We start from the raw sequence: 19,949 nt of genomic DNA, 5'->3' as shown, positions 1-19,949 counted from the left end.
ATTATCATGTAACCCAAAATTTACCTTACCTTTTTTTTTTTTTTAAAGGCACTGTTATTATGAATCCTTCAAGGCCTGAAATCAGCGAAGGAGATCTCAATGTGGGATTATTCTCTAGAACTGCATCAGGTAGTTCATTTGTGGTATCCAATGTGCCTTCAGGTCCCCAACCAGACATCTACAAACCTGAGAAAATAACTGATTTAGTAGCAAAGATAGAAGAAGAAACAATTGTGTTATCATGGACAGCAACGGGGGATGATCTCGACCAGGGTAATGGTAAGTAGTCCTTGTGCAGTGCCCCAAAGGTGTATTAATGAGGTAATATACAGGGGTATGGGTTGTCAGCTTCTTCAGGAAGATTTTGTACTAGCAATTAGTATGAGACATGCAAAAGCCTTCTGTTTTAAAAAGGCTGTACTGTGTATCATCACTGTGTAAATTTAAAATAAATATTAGTGCTAATCTCTCAATAGATTTATAAGAAATTAAGGAAAAAATGGATGACAATAGAGGATATTATACATCAAACTAATAATATCACATATTATAGTAAAAAGTTAATAAAAAATGATCAGTGCAAAGTCCACTAATATAAGTGAAACAGTCCAAGCTCTCTCCTGTAAACACCACTGTTATTTTCCCATGAGCAAACTATTAAAATGTTGGCATGATAAGGTTCCATCTCTATCCTTGTGACAACAACACACATGCTGAGAGCACACACACAGGGCTATGAAGTGATGGACAACAACCATATGAGTTTGAAAAATGATTATCCAGTGCTGGACATTAAGCACTACAGGGTGCACATTCTTAGCTGTTTTTATTAATGGTTTAACCACTTAAGCCCCGGAAGATTTTACCCCCTTCCTGACCAGGGCCTATTTTGCGATTCGGCACTGCGTGATTTTAACGGACAATTGCGCGGTCGTGCGACGCTGTACCTAAACGAATTTGACGTCCTTTTTTTCCCACAAACAGAGCTTTCTTTTGGTGGTATTTGATCACCTGTGCGATTTTTACTTTTTGCGCTATAAACAAAAAAACAGCGTCAATTTTGCAAAAATAACAATATTTTTCACATTTTTTTATATGAAATTCCCCCCAAAAAAAGTAAAAATCAAAATTTTTTAACATTTTGGGCCAATTTTTTTTTTACCATATGTTTGGTAAAAAAAAAAATCGCAAAAAGCGTATTTTGATTGGTTTGCGCAAAAGTTATTGCGTTTACTAACAAAGGGAAAGATTTTTGTCATTTTTGTTGTTTTTTTTAACGCATAATGGCGGCGATCTGCGATTTTTTTTGCGGGACTGCGACATTGCGGTGGACAGATCGGACCCTTGACTGACATTTTTGACACTTTTGGGGTTACCAGTGACATTTCTACAGTAATCAGTGCTATACATATGCACTGTTACTGTAAAATTACACTGGCAGTGAAGGGGTTAACTTTTTTGAGAGGGAGGGGTTATGTGTGTCCCTAGGGGCGTGATTCTAACTGTGATTGGCTGTGGCTTGAGGTGTAGGAACAGTGATCAACGGTCCTACATAGTAGAACCGTATGATCACCATTCCTACACAGGGGAGAATGACAGGCAGCTTGTTTACATTAGCCGCCTGCCTTTCTCCCTCTGCACCGACGATCGCCGAGTGACCGGCGGACATCTGGTCCGCCGGTCACACGCACGGTGGGGTCCGTGACCACGCGGGAGCGGGAGCGCGCCTCTGGCGGCGTGCGCTCGCTCCCTAGACCCTCACAGGCTAGCAACGTAGCCCTACCTCGCTCTGCCTGTGAGGGGCTGACCGCCGACGTAAATAGTCGTGCGGCGGTCGGCAAGTGGTTAATAAAGATGTCTCTAGGCAATGAGCCTTCTGTCTTCCCTTTCTTTTGCTGCATGTTGAATGGAGGTTATATGAAAGGAGATTAGTGGTTGTCCATCTTCCTGGTGTTCCCTGTTTGGCTGAAGGAGTATATTTACTATTGCAATGATTGACCATCTTATTAGTTTAGGTGTTCCAAATGTAGGAGGTAAGTTTACTACCAACTGGGTGCTGAAGGGAAAATAACATTGGTGTTTGGAGGAATGGAAGCTTGGACTTCTTCACTGTTATATTTTATCTTTATAATAATGGGGTTTGCACTGATCATTTATATTAATGGGCTACACGCTTGGTGATGATTATTATTATGCACTTTATATACATTTTGAGCTTTATGGTTATGAATATGCACAGTAATGATTTTAAAAATGTAATATAGGATGTGGTTTTATTGGTCTCAAGTTTATTAGTTTCATTTATTGAAACAATATGTATGATGCAATCAATCACACATTAGCAGCGCTTCTAAAAACACATCATTGATAAAATCATAAATGGATATACATCCCTATATTAGAGTCCTCTGAAAAAAATAACAGAGTCTTTGCAAAATCATTCCCAGTGTTCATAAATGGAATAGAAGGAGAGATCAGTGTGGTCAAAAGCCCATCAAAGCCGTCACCGCACCTCGTGGATGATCACCCCCTTCAAATATTGCACTCACCAGAAACATAAATGTATGGGGCCAAAAAGCACACTCATTCTCCTTGGATAAACTCCACACGTTGGATCGATCCTCTCATCACCTCTCCTCATGAGTAGATCACAGGAGTAGAGACAAATCAGCATACCAGGAGAAAAAGTACAGACTGATAGTGAAGCCTGTTTAAACTGTTTATTAAATAAAAGTTCCCCAAACAATATGCACTTACAAAGTAACAATCAAAAGATAGCAATACATGCAGACACTTCACAGACGATCTCACGGCTCTCCGTCCAGCAGTGATCAGTGAGGACAGCCTGCAGCTCAGTCCCAGCAGTAGTGTAGCGTGGCAAGCCGTGTAGTACAACCCTGACGCGTATCGGCATGTGACTTCCTCAGAGGGCGTGGCTTCACGGCACGGCTCTCACCACTATACAGGGCACACCCACAGGAATGTAACCCTGTGTGTGCCGCTATCAATACTATGGCGTGCATCTCACATGTAACCCTCCATCTCTAAAGGGAAACATATAACTCCTCATCTTTAAACATCACCACCAACATATCATTAAAAAAGGATAATGGATCACCATACTAAACTAAATGATAGTATAGATAATGTAATGTCTCAAATTTGTTGCAACAAAAAAATATAAATATAAAAATGCAACATATAGAAACAAATATAAGTAAAACCAAAATATACAATATATTCATTCTATATATAAGGCAGCATCTGGGAATAAAACAGGTACTATAATCATAGCTGTATATACAGGGCCAGATTAACGTAGGGGCTATTGGAGCTGCAGCTCCAGGCCCCTACCTTTTATATAGGCCCCGGGTTGGCCATATTCACTGTTACCGCTCTTCTGTCACTTGTAAACACAGAACTCTGGCTTCTATGCTCGCTTCCCCAGGCAGCTCCCTCAGAACCTCCCCACACAGCGCAAAGGCCTGACAAGGAGGGACAGTTGCCGATGCATGGATGTGTTTATGGGCTTCAGAGACAGCATCCCATGTTGAATTAGGCATGCATGGCTGCACCCTTCCTCCTCTGGGTGCATGCCAAGGCACGGCCCTTAAGGCCCTTCAAAATCCTCAGCACCAAGCCCATGATGCTCTTAATCCAGCCCTGTGTATATATATATATATATATATATATATATACAGTGGGTACGGAAAGTATTCAGACCCCCTTAAATTTTTCACTCTTTGTTATATTGCAGCCATTTGCTAAAATCATTTAAGTTCATTCTTCTTCCTCATGAATGTACACATAGCACCCCATACTGACAGAAAAACACAGAATTGTTGACATTGTTGCAGATTTATTAAAAAAGAAAAACTGAAATATCACATGGTCCTAAGTATTCAGACCCTTTGCTCAGTATTTAGTAGAAGCCCCCTTTTGATCTAATACAGCCAGGAGTCTTTTTGGGAAAGATGCAACAAGTCTTTCACACCTGGATTTGGGGATCCTCTGCCATTCCTCCTTGCAGATCCTCTCCAGTTCTGTCAGGTTGGATGGTAAACGTTGGTGGACAGCCATTTTTAGGTCTCTCCAGAGATGCTCAATTGGGTTTAAGTCAAGGCTCTGGCTGGGCCATTCAAGAACAGTCACGGAGTTGTTGTGAAGCCACTCCTTCGTTATTTTAGCTGTGTGCTTAGGGTCATTGTCTTGTTGGAAGGTAAACCTTCGGCCCAGTCTGAGGTCCAGAGCACTCTGGAGAAGGTTTTTGTCCAGGATATCCCTGTACTTGGCCGCATTCATCTTTCCCTCGATTGCAACCAGTCGTCCTGTCCCTGCAGCTGAAAAACACCCCCACAGCATGATGCTGCCACCACCATGCTTCACTGTTGGGACTGTATTGGACAGGTGATGAGCAGTGCCTGGTTTTCTCCACACATACCGCTTAGAATTAAGACCAGAAAGTTCTATTTTGGTCTCATCAGACCAGAGAATCTTATTTCTCACCATCTTGGAGTCCTTCAGGTGTTTTTTAGAAAACTCCATGCGGGCTTTCATGTGTCTTACACTGAGGAGAGGCTTCCGTCGGGCCACTCTGCCATAAAGCCCCGACTGGTGGAGGGCTGCAGTGATGGTTGACTTTCTACAACTTTCTCCCATCTCCTGACTGCATCTCTGGAGCTCAGCCACAGTGATCTTTGGGTTCTTCTTTACCTCTCTCACCAAGGCTCTTCTCCCCCGATAGCTCAGTTTGGCCAGACGGCCAGCTCTAGGAAAGGTTCTGGTCGTCCCAAACGTCTTCCATTTGAGGATTATGGAGGCCACTGTGCTCTTAGGAACCTTAAGTGCAGCAGAAATCTTTTTGTAACCTTGGCCAGATCTGTGCCTTGCCACAATTCTGTCTCTGAGCTCTTCAGGCAGTTCCTTTGACCTCATGATTCTCATTTGCTCTGACATGCATTGTGATCTGGAAGGTCTTATATAGACAGGTGTGTGGCTTTCCTAATCAAGTCCAATCAGTATAATCAAACACAGCTGGACTCAAATGAAGGTGTAGAACCATCTCAAGGATGATCAGAAGAAATGGAAAGCACCTGAGTTAATTATATGAGTGTCACAGCAAAGGGTCTGAATACTTAGGACCATGTGATATTTCAGTTTTTCTTTTTTAATAAATCTGCAACAATGTCAACAATTCTGTGTTTTTCTGTCAGTATGGGGTGCTATGTGTACATTCATGAGGAAGAAGAATGAACTTAAATGATTTTAGCAAATGGCTGCAATATAACAAAGAGTGAAAAATTTAAGGGGGTCTGAATACTTTCCGTACCCACTGTATATATATATAAAATACCACTTAAATATATATATATATATATATATATATATATATATATATATATATATATATATATATATATACATACATAACTGTTAATATAATTATTACTATGGTTGAGGCTCCATGATAGCCATCAAACAAACCATAGATAAACACCTGCCAAAGAGTGCAAAAAAATTGGCATCCAGTATCCTTCCAACAGACAAACTGGCATTACATCCAGCAAAATAATACCAATAAATTCGTAAACATGCAAGTTAAATATTCATACAAGTAAAATAATTAAAAATCACTGATAAAACAGTTTAAATCCAGTTCTACGTTCATTCCCTTGGGACATAGAGTTTCAGTCAAATAGATCAAACGTGTTTCATTTTTTGACAGTTCCCTTATTCTATTTGAACCCCTCCGTACTCGTGGGGTAACTGCTATGCCCCAAAATTTTAGTCCTGAAGGATCTCTATTGTGCTTTAACCTAAAATGCATAGAAACACTATGATTTTTAAAACCTATACGAATGTTATTAATATGTTCTGAAATCCATTTGCTAAGTAACCTTTTGGTGCAACAAATATACATTAAGCCGCACGGACATTGAAGGGCATAAACAACAAATGAGGTTTCATTTATTGTTGTCCATTTTTCCTTAAAGCGGAGTTCCACCCTGAATTTTTTTTTCACTCTCCGCTTCCTTAAAATTACCTGTAAAAGAATTGGATAATTAAATTTTTTTTTAATTCACTTACCTTGTTTTTAAAGAAAATATACTTACCTCACTTCCTCTTCCTCCCTCTGCGGACACGACCGCCGCCGTCACTTCCTGCTTGCATTGATTCCTGGGGCTGAACGTCATCGCTCCCAGGAATCAATGCCCCTGCACCGGCCCCACAAGTCCGTTCCGGTGCAGGCGCATCATTCCCTGCTAAACAGCTTCTGGGCATGGGATGACGCGCCTGCATTGGAACTGACGTCGGGGCCGGTGCAGGGCATTCTGGGACGGAAGAGGATGTGAAGAGGACACAGAAGAGGACGCGCTGGCTTCAGCTGCCCACACCTGAGATGGCAGCGCTGGACAATACATTTTCAAGGTAAGTATTTCTTCTAAAAGGTAAGTGCAACCTGGGACAGTTCGGAGGCTATCCATTGTGAAATGCACTAGCCCTGACTGTCCCTGGGGGTATTTTTATGTAAAAAAATTTTTCAGGTGGAACGCTTTAACCACTTAAGAACCAAGCCTGTTTGTGACACTTATTATATATATATATATATATATATATATATATATTTTTTTTTTTTTTAGCAGAGACCCTAGCGCAATGATGGCAAACCTTGGCACCCCAGATGTTTTGGAACTTCATGTCCCATGATGCTCATGCACTCTGCAATGTAGTTAAGCATCAGGGGAAATGTAGTTCCAAAACATCTGGGGTGCCAAGGTTTACCATCACTGCCCTAGAGAAAAAAATGGAAATTGTCTTACAGACCCATTTTTTTTGGAAAAATACACATTTTTTAATAAAAAAAAAAAAAAAAAAAAAGAGTAAATTGATACCTAACATGTCATGCTTTAAAATTGCGCACGCTCGTGGAATGGCGACAAATTTGGTAGCTAAAAATCTCCATAGGCGATGCTTTAAAAATGTCTACAAGTTACCAGTTTAGAGTTAAAGAGGAGGTCTAGTACTACAATTATTGCTCTCATTCTAATGATTGTGGCAATACCTCACATGTGTGGTTTGAGCACCGTTTACATATGTGGGCGCGACTCGCGAGCTCGAAGGTATGGGGCGCTTTCATTTTTTTATTTCTTATTTAGTTTTTTTTTTTATACGCTGTTTCTTTGATCATTTTTTTATTCCCATTACAAGGAATGTAAACATCCCTTTGTAATAGAAACAAGCAGGACAGGTCCTCTTTAATGTGAGATCTGGGGTCAAAAAGACCTCACATCTCACATCTACACTTAAAAGTAATAAAAAAAGAAGTCTCTGTGGTAAGGCGGGGGGGGGGGGACCTCTTTTGCCGCTCATCAAAGAAATTCCGTGGCGAACTGGGAAAAATGGGACCACTTCTATGTTTAAGCGGACCGCCCACCATTTAAAACATTTAAAAATATACCAGTGTATCTGCTGCCATAACCCCCATATTTAACCTCAAAGTAGCAACGTAAATACACAATGGGTTGTCAAGAATTAAAGCAATATTAAACCTTAAAGCAAACATTTATTATATTACAGCTTACCAATTTTTAGAGGTGACCACTGTATTAGTTTCCTTTTTTAGGCTTTATTTTATCTATTTTCATCTGATAATTCAGCTATTTCAATCGCCGGCTTTCTCTCACAAGTCGTTCGTTCAAGCCGCCTGTATGCAACTATGCCTGACGCTACTTGGTCTTGTATCTCGCTACCTGATCCTGTACTTGACTTTCTGATCTTGTATCTCGCTACCTGATCTTCACCGCATGTCATACAGCCTTGTCTTACGCTGCCGGAGCCTCCAGCTATTTCCCATACCTGGATAGACCGGAACCTCGCTATTGATCCCGTATCTCGCTACCTGATCATTCTCTCATTACCGGACCATTCAGCTTACTAATCCAACTAGTGATAAGTACCCCACAGGGGATCCCTTCCTATCAAACTTACACTATCTATTTCTGCATACTAAAGACTGTTACTATCTATGCATTACTAAATTCTATCATCTGCACTGTTACATAGATTGCTAGCTCTTGAGTATTCTACCATCTATATCCTTGCACTGGGTTGGCCACTCCTGTACACTTTATCTGCTGTCCCCTACCACCTGTTACTTGTACATGATTGCTAACCTATCTGCATACTATCTATCACCATCTACTACTCTCCTGAACATTACTATTGAGTGCTTATCATTGCTATCTACTCACGCCTGTCCTTTCAGCACATCACCTCTATACTATCGTATACAACCTATCACTCCAGGAACATCTTATTGAGTGTCTGTATATTTGCATGCTGAAGCAGGCTGGGCCACAATGATGAGTCTGGAGAGTTGGATATGGTAATTCAACACATCTCTACACGACTACTGAGTGGAGATTCTGCAGCTGCAAATCCAACTCACTGAACAAACGCCGGAGCGTTACAGTTGCTGCTGCACCGAGCGGTAGAACCGCTGCCAAAAGGGATTCAGTTTCCAATGCATAGGTGTAATGTTCTGGTACCTTTGGGTACCCTAATTACTCTTTCATAAGTGTATGCGCCCCACCATTCTCTTTTGGTAAGGTGCGCATTCACCTTTAAGACTGATGCTGTCATCACTGAGCGCCGGACTGGATGGCTATTTAGATCGCCGGCTCTCACTCACATGTGTTCGTTCAAACTGCTTTGTGCCTTGATGCTAACCTGTCTTGAACCTCTCGTGCTTGCAAGCATACCTCGCTGTCGGAACCACGCTGCGCTGATCCCTGTATCCCGCTACTGGATCATCCGCTCTTGCCGAACCTCTCCTCTGCTACATTGCTATTAGTGATAAGTACCCCACAGGGGAAACCTCTATAACCTTCATACTAGAGCTTACACTATCTAGCTCTGCATACTAAGGACTATTACTACATCTGCATTATCTAAGATTGCTAGCTCTTGAGCCTACTACCACCTGTTCTTGCACTGGGTTGATCTCTCCTGTATGTCCACCTGCTACTCTGTCATCTGCTACCATACATGATTGCTAAACCTATCTGCATCCCATCTGCTACTATCTTACTTTCAAGAACATTTCCTTTCAAGTGTCTGTCATCTACCATCTCTACCCAACCTATCTCTTCAGCCTTTCATCACTGTGTTACTATATACATAAGTCACTCTAGGAAACATCTTACTGAGTGTGTGTATTTACTTGCTGAATTGAGATCATCCACACATGATGAGTCATTGGGAGTTGGGATTGGTGTCTCAGCGTTTCTCTACATGACTACTGAAGTGGAATATTTCTGCAGCTGAAAATCCACATCATACATAAAACGCAGGAGCGTTACAGATTGAACGAACCACAAATGGATTCAGCAGAAATAACCACTCAGATGACACAATTAAAACAGCAAGTAACTGCGTTAATACACGCAGTTGCTGAATTAAAAGAAGACAATCAGGCTCTGTCGCAGCAGGTAATTAGACTGACACAACTTACCACTGCTCAGTCCCCTGAACCCAAAATAAATCCTCCTTTGGTATTTACAGGCGATCGCAAAAAAATTCGCGAATTTAAAAACGCATGTGAGTTACTTTTCTTGTTAAAACCCCGTACCTACCTTACTGATCACATTAAGGTTTGTACTATTATTTCTTACCTAACAGGCGATCCTCGGGCCTGGGCAGACTCTCTTTTTGAGAAAAGCGATCAGCTTCTCAACTCCTATGCCTTGTTCCTAGCAGAACTCACTAGCCTATATGATGATCCCAATAGGCAGAGTACTGCCGATCTTCAATTAAGATCCTTGAAACAAGGTGGGAGACCTGTAGAAGACTTTGTCACAGAATTTAAGAGATGGACCCTTGATTCAGAATGGAATGATGCATCTCTGAAAACCCAATTTAGGCTTGGCCTATCAGAGGCCGTTAAAGACGAGCTCGCCCGAGCGGATCTGCCAAAAACCCTGGATGCATTGATACAACTCAGTATCACTATAGATAGAAGACTACGAGAAAGAAAGGCTGAGAAAATGGGAATGCCATTATCCAGTTCTTCTCGGATTTCGGCTGTTGACCCCGTTCCTATGGAGGTAGGAACCATACGCCCACCTCTATCAACTATGGAAAGAGCCAGAAGACGATCTGGTAATCTCTGCTTGTACTGTGCATCCCCGGATCACAAGATAAACGTCTGTCCCCTAGTCTACAAAAAGAAGGGTGAGTATTCACATGTCCTCCTAGGGGGATTGACAACTTCAATCACTAACCCTTACCTTTCTGTTTGCTTAACATTACAGTGGGACCAGAACAGGATTATTACTAAGGCCATGATTGACACAGGATCTTGTGGAAATTATATTGACATACGTTTTGCTGCTTTAAATAAAGTTCCTATTATTTCTAAACTTAAACCTGTCTCAGTGAGTCTTATTAACGGTGTTCCTTTATCCTCTGGTCCGATCACTGATCAGACACAGGCACTCCTAGTCACTACTAACGGGTCTCATATGGAGACCACTACCTTCGATCTAATACATTCACCCCACTTTCCCATTGTTTTGGGACTTCCCTGGTTACACACACATCAACCAACCATAGATTGGAAGAAACGGACCCTGACCTTCCTCTCTTGCTATTGCGAGGGTACGTGTAACCTCCCGTCTTTCGGGAAGATCCTGTCTGTGGTGACAGATGAGATTGCACCACTATGTTATCAGGATCTCTCTGAGGTTTTTCTTGAGAAAGATGCTCAAGCACTACCTCCCCATCGAGACTATGATTGTAGCATTGATCTACTTCCAAATAGCAAATTGCCGTTCGGTCATGTTTATCCTCTTTCACAGGATGAACTTTCCCATCTCAAAGACTATTTGGATGAGAATTTGGAAAAAGGTTTTATTAGACCTTCCACTTCTTCCACAGCAGCAGGACTCTTTTTTGTCCGCAATAAGGACTCAAGTCTCAGGCCTATCATCGACTATAGGCAATTGAATGCTATTACAATAAAAGATCGCTATCCTCTACCGCTTATCCCTGAGCTCATTGAGCAGGTGCGTGGAGCTACCTATTTTTCAAAATTGGACCTGAAAGGAGCATACAATCTCATTCGAATCCGTGCTGGACACGAGTGGAAGACTGCATTCAGAACCAGATACGGATTGTTCGAATATCTTGTAATGCCATTCGGGCTATGCAACGCCCCTGCAGTTTTTCAACGATTTATAAACGATATTTTCAGAGACTTACTAGATGTCTGTGTTGTGGTATATCTGGACGATATACTTATATATTCACGATCCCTGTCTGAACACATAAGACATGTAAGACTAGTATTATCGAGATTGCTTGCACACAACCTTTATGTGAAACTGAAAAAATGCTTGTTTCATAAAGAAGAGGTACTGTTTCTAGGCTACATCATATCCAAAACAGGAATCGAGATGGACATGAGTAAGATATCCTGCATTCAGGATTGGCCTACACCAACCACACGCAAGGCGCTACAGCGATTCCTTGGATTTTCGAATTTCTACAGGAAGTTCATCAGAAACTTCTCTGCCATTGTGAGACCCCTCACACAGCTCACTAGCATTAAAAAAACCATTCAAATGGTCAGATGAAGCAAATAAAGCTTTTCACCTGTTAAAGACAAGGTTTACTTCTGCTCCCATATTACGCCATCCAGACCCATCCCTCCAATACATTCTGGAAGTAGATGCGTCAAACATGGCAGTAGGAGCAATACTCTCCCAACGACCAACTCACACTTCACCACTTCATCCAGTTGCCTTTTTTTCTAAATCCCTAAGCAGTCCAGAGATAAATTACCCCGTGGGTGAAAAGGAACTGCTTGCTATAAAATTGGCTCTGGAGAATTGGTGACATCTACTCGAAGGCACCCAATTACCAATACTTATATACACGGACCATAAAAATCTCCAATATCTTCAGACTAACAAAACTCTCTCTCACCGACAGGTACGATGGTCACTATTCTTTCTAAGGTTTAACTTCCTAGTGACCTACACACCTGCAGATAAGAACAAAAAGGCGGATGCACTATCACGACTAACTGAAGAAAACTACTTCGAAATCCCTTCCGTTCCTATAATACCTCACAAACGCATTATTGGAGTTGTCCGTTCCTTGAAGGAAGAGGTTTTGCATGGTATAAGTTTGGATTCACCCCCACCACAACTAAATACTGATGCAGAAGGCTTCCTCTACTACAAGGACAAACTTTACATACCACCTACCATACGCACCAAGATCTTGGAATTATCGCATGATGTGCCTATGGCAGGACATATGGGTATGACAAAGACTCTTAATCTGATTACCAGGCAATTCTGGTGGCCTGACATGAAAACATCTATACAAAAATTCGTCTCTTCTTGCAATGTCTGTGCCAGGTCCAAAATTGACACTACGAGACCATCCGGTCTACTATGCAGTCTACCAATACCCCAAACTCCATGGGAAGTTGTGTCCTTGGACTTTATAGTGGAATTGCCTCCTTCCAAAGGATTTAATACCATCTTAGTGTCAGTGGACCATCTGACAAAAATGGCACATTTCATTGCTATTCGCAGACTACCTTCGTCCAAACAAACGGCAGAACTCCTGATGAAACATGTCTTTAAGTTACATGGTATCCCAAAAACTCTTCTGTCTGACCGTGGATCACAATTTATTTCCAAGTTCTGGCAAGAACTATGTCACATACTACGGATTGAGCGGAAGCTCACTTCTCCTTACCATCCGCAGACCAACGGACAGACTGAAAGAGTCAACCAATGCATCGAGCAATATTTACGTTGTTACACTTCTTACCAACAGGATGATTGGGTGGATCTTCTCCCTCTGGCAGAATTTGCCTACAACAACGTACGACCAAGCAGAGTCCGTTCTACTTGAACTATGGGTTTCATCCCTCTATTCTTCCACCACGCATCCTTCCTTCAAATAACCCAGTAGCCTCAGACTATCTTACCCAAATAAAGGACTCTCTGGGTTTGCTTAATACTACCATTGCACACGCTCATAGTCAACAAAAGAAGTACTATGAACTTCGCAGAAGACCTTCTCCTCAGTACGCTATCGGGGACCTCGTTTGGCTCTCAACAAAAAATTTAAGACTGAAAATCCCTAGCAAAAAGCTTGGACCTCTGTTCTTGGGACCTTTCCCAATCAAGAAACTTATTGGAAAAGCTGCAGTACAGCTTACATTGCCAATAGACCTCAAAATACATCCCATTTTCCATGTGTCGCTACTGAAGCCCCATGTTCCTGACCAAGGAATAAGGCCTACTATCCCACCTCCTCCTCCTGTACAAGTTGAAGGTGGAGAAGAATATGAGATAAAAGAGATTCTGGATTCTCGTATCCACAGAGGAAGACTTCAGTACTTGGTTCGATGGAAGAACTATGGGCCCCAAGACGACACCTGGCTAAACACCTCTGACATACATGCCTCTAGATTAATCCGCAATTTTCATGCGAAGTACCCAGACAAACCAGCTCCAGAGGCCTTCAGGAGCCGGCCTTAAGGGGGGGGTACTGTAATGTTCTGGTACCTTTGGGTACCCTAATTACTCTTTCATAAGTGTATGCGCCCCACCATTCTCTTTTGGTAAGGTGCGCATACACCTTTAAGACTGATGCTGTCATCACTGAGCGCCGGACTGGATGGCTATTTAGATCGCCGGCTCTCACTCACATGTGTTCGTTCAAACTGCTTTGTGCCTTGATGCTAACCTGTCTTGAAGCTCTCGTGCTTGCAAGCATACCTCGCTGTCGGAACCACGCTGCGCTGATCCCTGTATCCCGCTACCGGATCATCCGCTCTTGCCGAACCTCTCCTCTGCTACATTGCTTTTTGGTGATAAGTACCCCACAGGGGAAACCTCTATAACCTTCATACTAAAGCTTACACTATCTAGCTCTGCATACTAAGGACTATTACTACATCTGCATTATCTAAGATTGCTAGCTCTTGAGCCTACTACCACCTGTTCTTGCACTGGGTTGATCTCTCCTGTATGTCCACCTGCTACTCTGTCATCTGCTACCATACATGATTGCTAAACCTATCTGCATCCCATCTGCTACTATCTTACTTTCAAGAACATTTCCTTTCAAGTGTCTGTCATCTACCATCTCTACCCAACCTATCTCTTCAGCCTTTCATCACTGTGTTACTATATACATAAGTCACTCTAGGAAACATCTTATTGAGTGTGTGTATTTACTTGCTGAATTGAGATCATCCACACATGATGAGTCATTGGGAGTTGGGATTGGTGTCTCAGCGTTTCTCTACATGACTACTGAAGTGGAATATTTCTGCAGCTGAAAATCCACATCATACATAAAACGCAGGAGCGTTACAATAGGGAGCCTAGCAATTGACAAGACCAACCGAACACACACAGGTGAGTGGTCAGACAGGACGCTTGCCAGGTAGGAAACCTCCGGATGCCAGGGAAACAGCAAATCAGAACCCAAGGCCAGATTTATGCGGGACAAGGCCGATTGAGAGGGGGAATGACAGGAGAACTGAGCCTCCAAGGGAAACTTACAGCGCCATAGATCAATCAGTCCCATCTCCCGCACACATCTGGCAAAAGGGATAAAGGACCTAGGGCCCTGTGGGGCAAATTTCTTGTGAACATCAAGGGATATGTCGAGAACGTTATTAAAATGCCCAAGAACCAGAACTTGTGGGTATTTGACAACAAACCGAGACAGACATTCTAGTACCTCAAATGTAAATGGCGGTGGAATATAAAGATTAGCAAGCAGACATTTACAAGCGTCCCATACTCCATATAAAAAAATAAATCTCCCATGCGGATCCACTAGGGAATCCAAGGTTTCAAATCTGAACAGTGGTGTCCTCCTCTGCCTCCTTCGTTCACCCTCCCCCACAGTAGTGTCCTCCTCTGCCCCCCTCAAGTAGTGTCCATTTCTGCCTCCCTTCATATCATGAACCCCCACTGCAGTGTCCTCCCGTGCCCCTTTCACCGCTCCACATCAGTGTCCTCCTCTTCCCTCTTCAAGCCCCCCACAGTAATGTCCTCCTCTGCCCCCTTCACCCCTCCACAGTAATGTCCTCTTCTACCCACCTCACTTCCCCACAGTAATGTCCTCTTCTGCCCCCTTAACCCCCCCACAGTAATGTCCTACTATGCCCCTTTAACCCCCCCTACAGTAGTGTCCTCCTCTGCCCCTTCACCCCCCCCCAGTAGTGTCCTCCTCTGCCCACTTTATCCCCCCCCCCCACAGTAGTCCTCCTCTGCCCCCTAAGTTCATCCCCTCCTACAGTTGTGTCCTTCTCTGCAGCTGTCCCCTTTTGTCCTACCCCCTCACAGTGTCCTCCTCCTTGCTTTGGTGAGACGCCACCACAAAGACCCTCACATCAGTGTCCTGCTCTCTGTCTCTGCTGTGGTGAGGCGCTGCCCCTGAGACCGAGTTTCATTGCCTTCCATTTAAAAATAGTGCCAGGTGGCACCATTGCATCAATGCGCATGTGCCCGCCCGGCCCAAAATGGGCAAGCATGTACGAGCTTTGCCGAGCCCAGGAGGCTTCAGAACGGCGCATGCGCATTTAGTGCCTGCCACAGACACATACTTAAAAGCAGGGCCGGTGCAAGGATATTTGTCTACTCAGACGAAGGTGCAGTTTGGTGCCCCCAACTGTCTTGCGGTCACCCCCCACTCCACAATGCAACCCCCCACCCCCATATGTCATACACTTTATTTGCACTCTAATAATTTATAGTGAATGAGTATTGAATTAACATTCAAGGAGGTCAGGTTACTAAAATTTTCTTCTATCGAGGTCCAAATCTCAAAATGGTGCTATGACTATGAAGAATTGTGCTCATTGTATGACTATAGAAAAATGAGAAACATACAATTTCTGTAGCATTTCAATAGTATTTATCCCCATAAGATTACCCCTTTACATCAGATGACGCCATCAGAGTGCCCCCCCCCTAGATCAGGTGTCCCCATCAGAGTGCCCCCATGGATCAGGTGTCCCGGAATCAGTACCCCTTACATCAGGAGTCCTAATCAGAGTTTCCCCATAGAGCAGGTGTTCCCATCAGTGTCCTCATGAAGCAGGTGTCCCCCATCAGTGTCCACATAAAGCAGGTGTCCCCATCAGTGTTTCCATCAGTGTCCCCACTGAGCAGGTGTTCCCGTTAGTGTCACCATCAGTGTCCTCATGAAGCAGGAGTCCCCATCAGTGTCCCCACTGAGCAGGTGTCCCCATTAGTGTAACCATCATTCTCCTTATGAAGTAGGTGTCCCCATCAGTGTCCTCATCTCTGACTGCCCCCATTTCTCTTTTTCCATTTCTCTGTTCCTATGTCCCCTTCTCTGTCCCCATACACCATCTATATCTCAGGTGTTCATGATGTACATGCAGCAGGCTTTATAAGAACCACATACAGTCAGACATAATACAGCACTCTTGGCCTACCTTCCACATTAGATCCCCGCCATGCCCACTCCTCTGCCTGCTGGCCACCCCCCCTGGTATCACTGGGCTCCTCCCCCTCATCTCACATGCCTCCAGTTCAGCGGCAATTTTCTCTGTGCTGGACTGGAGGACTGCTTCTACTATCACCCATGTAGGAGGGATTTGTTCACTGCAAGGGCTGGAGGCAGAGAACCAGGTGTAATCTATGTTGTCCTTCATGTTATAGAGAGGAGACGAAGTATGGCCAGGAGGGAGGAGCAGAGGGAGGAGCAGAAGGAGGGGCGGGACAGCAAGTGGAGGTTCGTGTCATGGCCAATCCTGCAGGATGCGGCTGCTAATGGGAACGGCATTCCTGCTATGGAAAAAGTACGTGGAACGTCGTTCCCATGTGTTCCTGCAGGACTCGAGCCCTGGTTGTTGTCCATTATTAGAGAATGATCTGCTCTCTCCATGGGATCAGGGGCTGAACTGAGTTCTTTTCCATGCTCTGACAGAGATAAGCAGACAAAATCCCCGGTCTTCTCCATGGGCCATAATCAGTGGGTAGAAGGCTAGTCCGTAATCCCCTCCAAAAGCCCCGAATTGGGTTTGTCACAAGGCATGCTTCTTAATGTCAGAGCCTCTATTAAGGAGAACAGTGGGCAGCACAGTAGTATCATCACCAATTCTCACTCCAAATTTCCTGAGACTAGCAGCCAGAGGCAGCAGTGCTGTAGATTCACACTGCAGCAATACAGCTGTAGGCACAGTACCTAGGCACTCTGGGATGTACACTTCTTTTTTTTTTTTTCTTAGGAGAAATACCAGACAAAAAGTACAATTTTTAGGGTACTGCTTGGGTACAATTAATACTTCTAGATATTCCCTGAAGCATAGCAAATCTTTACATTTTGAGTTAATTTCCACTTTACAGGATTTAGGGACCAAAAATTCTCAACTGAAGCAGTGTATAACACAATAGAGCCTTTTTTTTTTATAACAGAAGGTATTAATATGTCTTATTCCAATGGAAATAAGGTGATTATTCCTCATTTCAGGATTGTGTATAGAGCCATACAAATCATTCCTTTATTTACAATGATTAAGGCCTAATTCACAACTATGCATTTTTTTTTTTTTGTGTGCATTTTCAGTTTTGCAGAAACACACTACAGGCAGTTTAACATAGTTTCCTATGGGTTATGTTCACATCTGTACATTTTATGGAAAGGGCCAAGGACTTTTTTTCTGGTTTTTAGTTCCATAGACTTTAATGGGTCAAAAACGTGTATTTAAAAATGCAAAATGCACCTGTAATATGCAAACTGCAACCTGCATAGGTATGAACCAGGCCTAAAGCCTAGTACACACGCAACGATTATCGGCCGACCGATCGTCCGTCTTTTGTCCAGAGTGGTGTTTTGTTGGTTGGAATGTGCCTAGACTGCACACTAATTTTCTCGCCCGACAAAATTCTACTTCAGAAGTGATGTCATGTGTTTGCTTTCTTTGTGTTCTTTCTTCTCTGAGCATGCCCAGACTTGCTCATTAGATTTTTCCCTGTCGAAATCTGTACTGACTGCACGAAAATCAACCGTGTTTTGACGGTGGACAAAAATTTTATAGCCTGCACACCAGATTTTTTTCGGCTGAAAAGTCGGAGTCGGTTGCCGGAAGCATCATACTAACAAGCCGAAAATCGGCAGATCGGTCGTCGGACGAAAATTCATGGCCGTTTTTCGACGCGTGTGTACGAGGCTTTAGTGTACATCAAGAACCACTGGTGTACACACAGATACAGCCTAATAATAAAGGGCCATACATTCCAAACCAAGTACAGCTGTTTCAGGTTTATTGGTCAACAGTTTAACCCAGAAGGTTATAGTGAGAAAGTACAAAAGATACCAAAAAGCCCCCCAATGAACAATTGTGAATATATTGGAGGCCTTACTAATACAAAAGTGCACTGCTGCAAAGTGTGATACCTAAAGTTGAACTCCGGGGCAAACAAAAAAATTGTCTTGCAGTGGGACTTCCCCTGTACTGCAAGGGTTAAATGCTCATCTAGGTCTAGGGGACCACAAAAAGCCTTTTTTCTTTCCTGATCCTCCACTTTTGCAGGGCCCTCTGCGTGGGAGAATTTTTGTTCTCCCTGGAGATGGCTTTATAACTTTCTAAAGTTCCTCCAGGACATATGCATGGCACTGATTAAATTGAGGGCACGTTTAACTTGAAGGAATATACTAGATGCACAGACTTGCTAAGGCAACTGAAAACTCCCCAGCAAGAGTCTGTACCAACTTCAATAAAATAAGCAAAGGCATCTGCTCCAACAAATTTATAACTTCACTTCAATTGTGTTGTTGTACCTTTAGGTAGGATCGGGCCACCTCCAATGTAAGCCTGTTTTCAATTCATTCATTGCTATGACCAATGCATGGCCCATATAGTTTTGAGTTAGGACCACAATTTGAAGGGTTGCCTTTTCACGGCATTGTAACTTCCAATATTTTATTTAAATGTATGGAAACTCTCTCTTTAATCTATTGGTTTGAGTGAGAAAGATTTATATTTTTAGGAACACTAGTAAAGAATTCCTAAAGCATCTGCATAATAATCTGTGATAACTGCTGATACAAGTACAGATATATGAGATCATTTATTTTAATTTGCCGTATATGTATTTTAAATACTAATAATAACTTGTTTTTCAGCTACTAGATATGATTTAAGAATGAGTGCCAACCCCAAGGATCTCAGAGATAATTTTGACAGCTCAGGCCAAGTGAACATCTCTAGTGTTACACCTCTTCCAGCTGGATCCACTGAAACCTTCACATTTGTACCAGAAAATGTAGCTATCAAGAATGGCACTATCCTTTACTTTGCCATAATTGCTTTTGATAAAGCTAATCATAAATCTGATGTGTCCAATACAGCCCAAGCAGCTCTCTTCATTCCTCCAACACCTGAACCTCCTACAACACCTGAACCTCCTACAACACCTAAACCTCCTACAACACCTGAAACTTCTACAACACCTGAACCTTCTACAACACCTGAACCTTCTACAACACCTGAACCTACTCCAAATGACAAATCAGATAACCTGAATTTAGCAACAATGATAACACTGATAATATGTTCATCAGTTATTGTCATCTGCATTATTATAAGTATAACTATATGTTGTGTGAGCTGTCATAACAAGAAAAGACAGCCAGAAATTAGAATCTGAAACAAACTGAGAACGCTGCTATAATTGAGCTAATGCAACAAATATGAACTTGGTAATCTTATGACACTTGCTTTATTCTGTGCATAAACAGGAAATACTTTGGATGAAATTGATCAAAGTGATTAAAAAACCTCTCAGCTCTCCATCACAGGCAGTCACATGCAGTCTTCTTTATTTTCCTTCCCTAAACTAGAGGAACAAAATGATGAATCAGAATGGCGCTCT

General features: G+C 42.8%; 1 protein-coding gene across 1 annotated transcript in view; it reads left to right on the top strand.

Moving 5' to 3' along the window:
• The window catches only part of LOC309561729 (calcium-activated chloride channel regulator 1-like), a gene marked incomplete at its 3' end in the record, with an annotated part of 107,316 nt that extends 87,592 nt beyond the window's left edge, over nt 1-19,724 (top strand). The window contains exons 13-14 of the mRNA XM_082265722.1: nt 49-279; nt 19,201-19,724. Coding sequence (XP_082121848.1) covers nt 49-279; nt 19,201-19,724 — 755 coding nt within the window. The remainder of the gene's footprint in view (nt 1-48; nt 280-19,200) is intronic.
• Between the last annotated feature and the right edge of the window lie 225 nt (nt 19,725-19,949).

The sequence above is a fragment of the Pelophylax lessonae genome (assembly GCF_965119305.1).
Source record: "Pelophylax lessonae genome assembly, chromosome: 8".
NCBI lineage: Eukaryota > Metazoa > Chordata > Amphibia > Anura > Ranidae > Pelophylax > Pelophylax lessonae.
The sequence above is the reverse complement of the archived record's forward strand: the minus strand, read 5'-3'. Positions and strand labels throughout refer to the sequence as shown.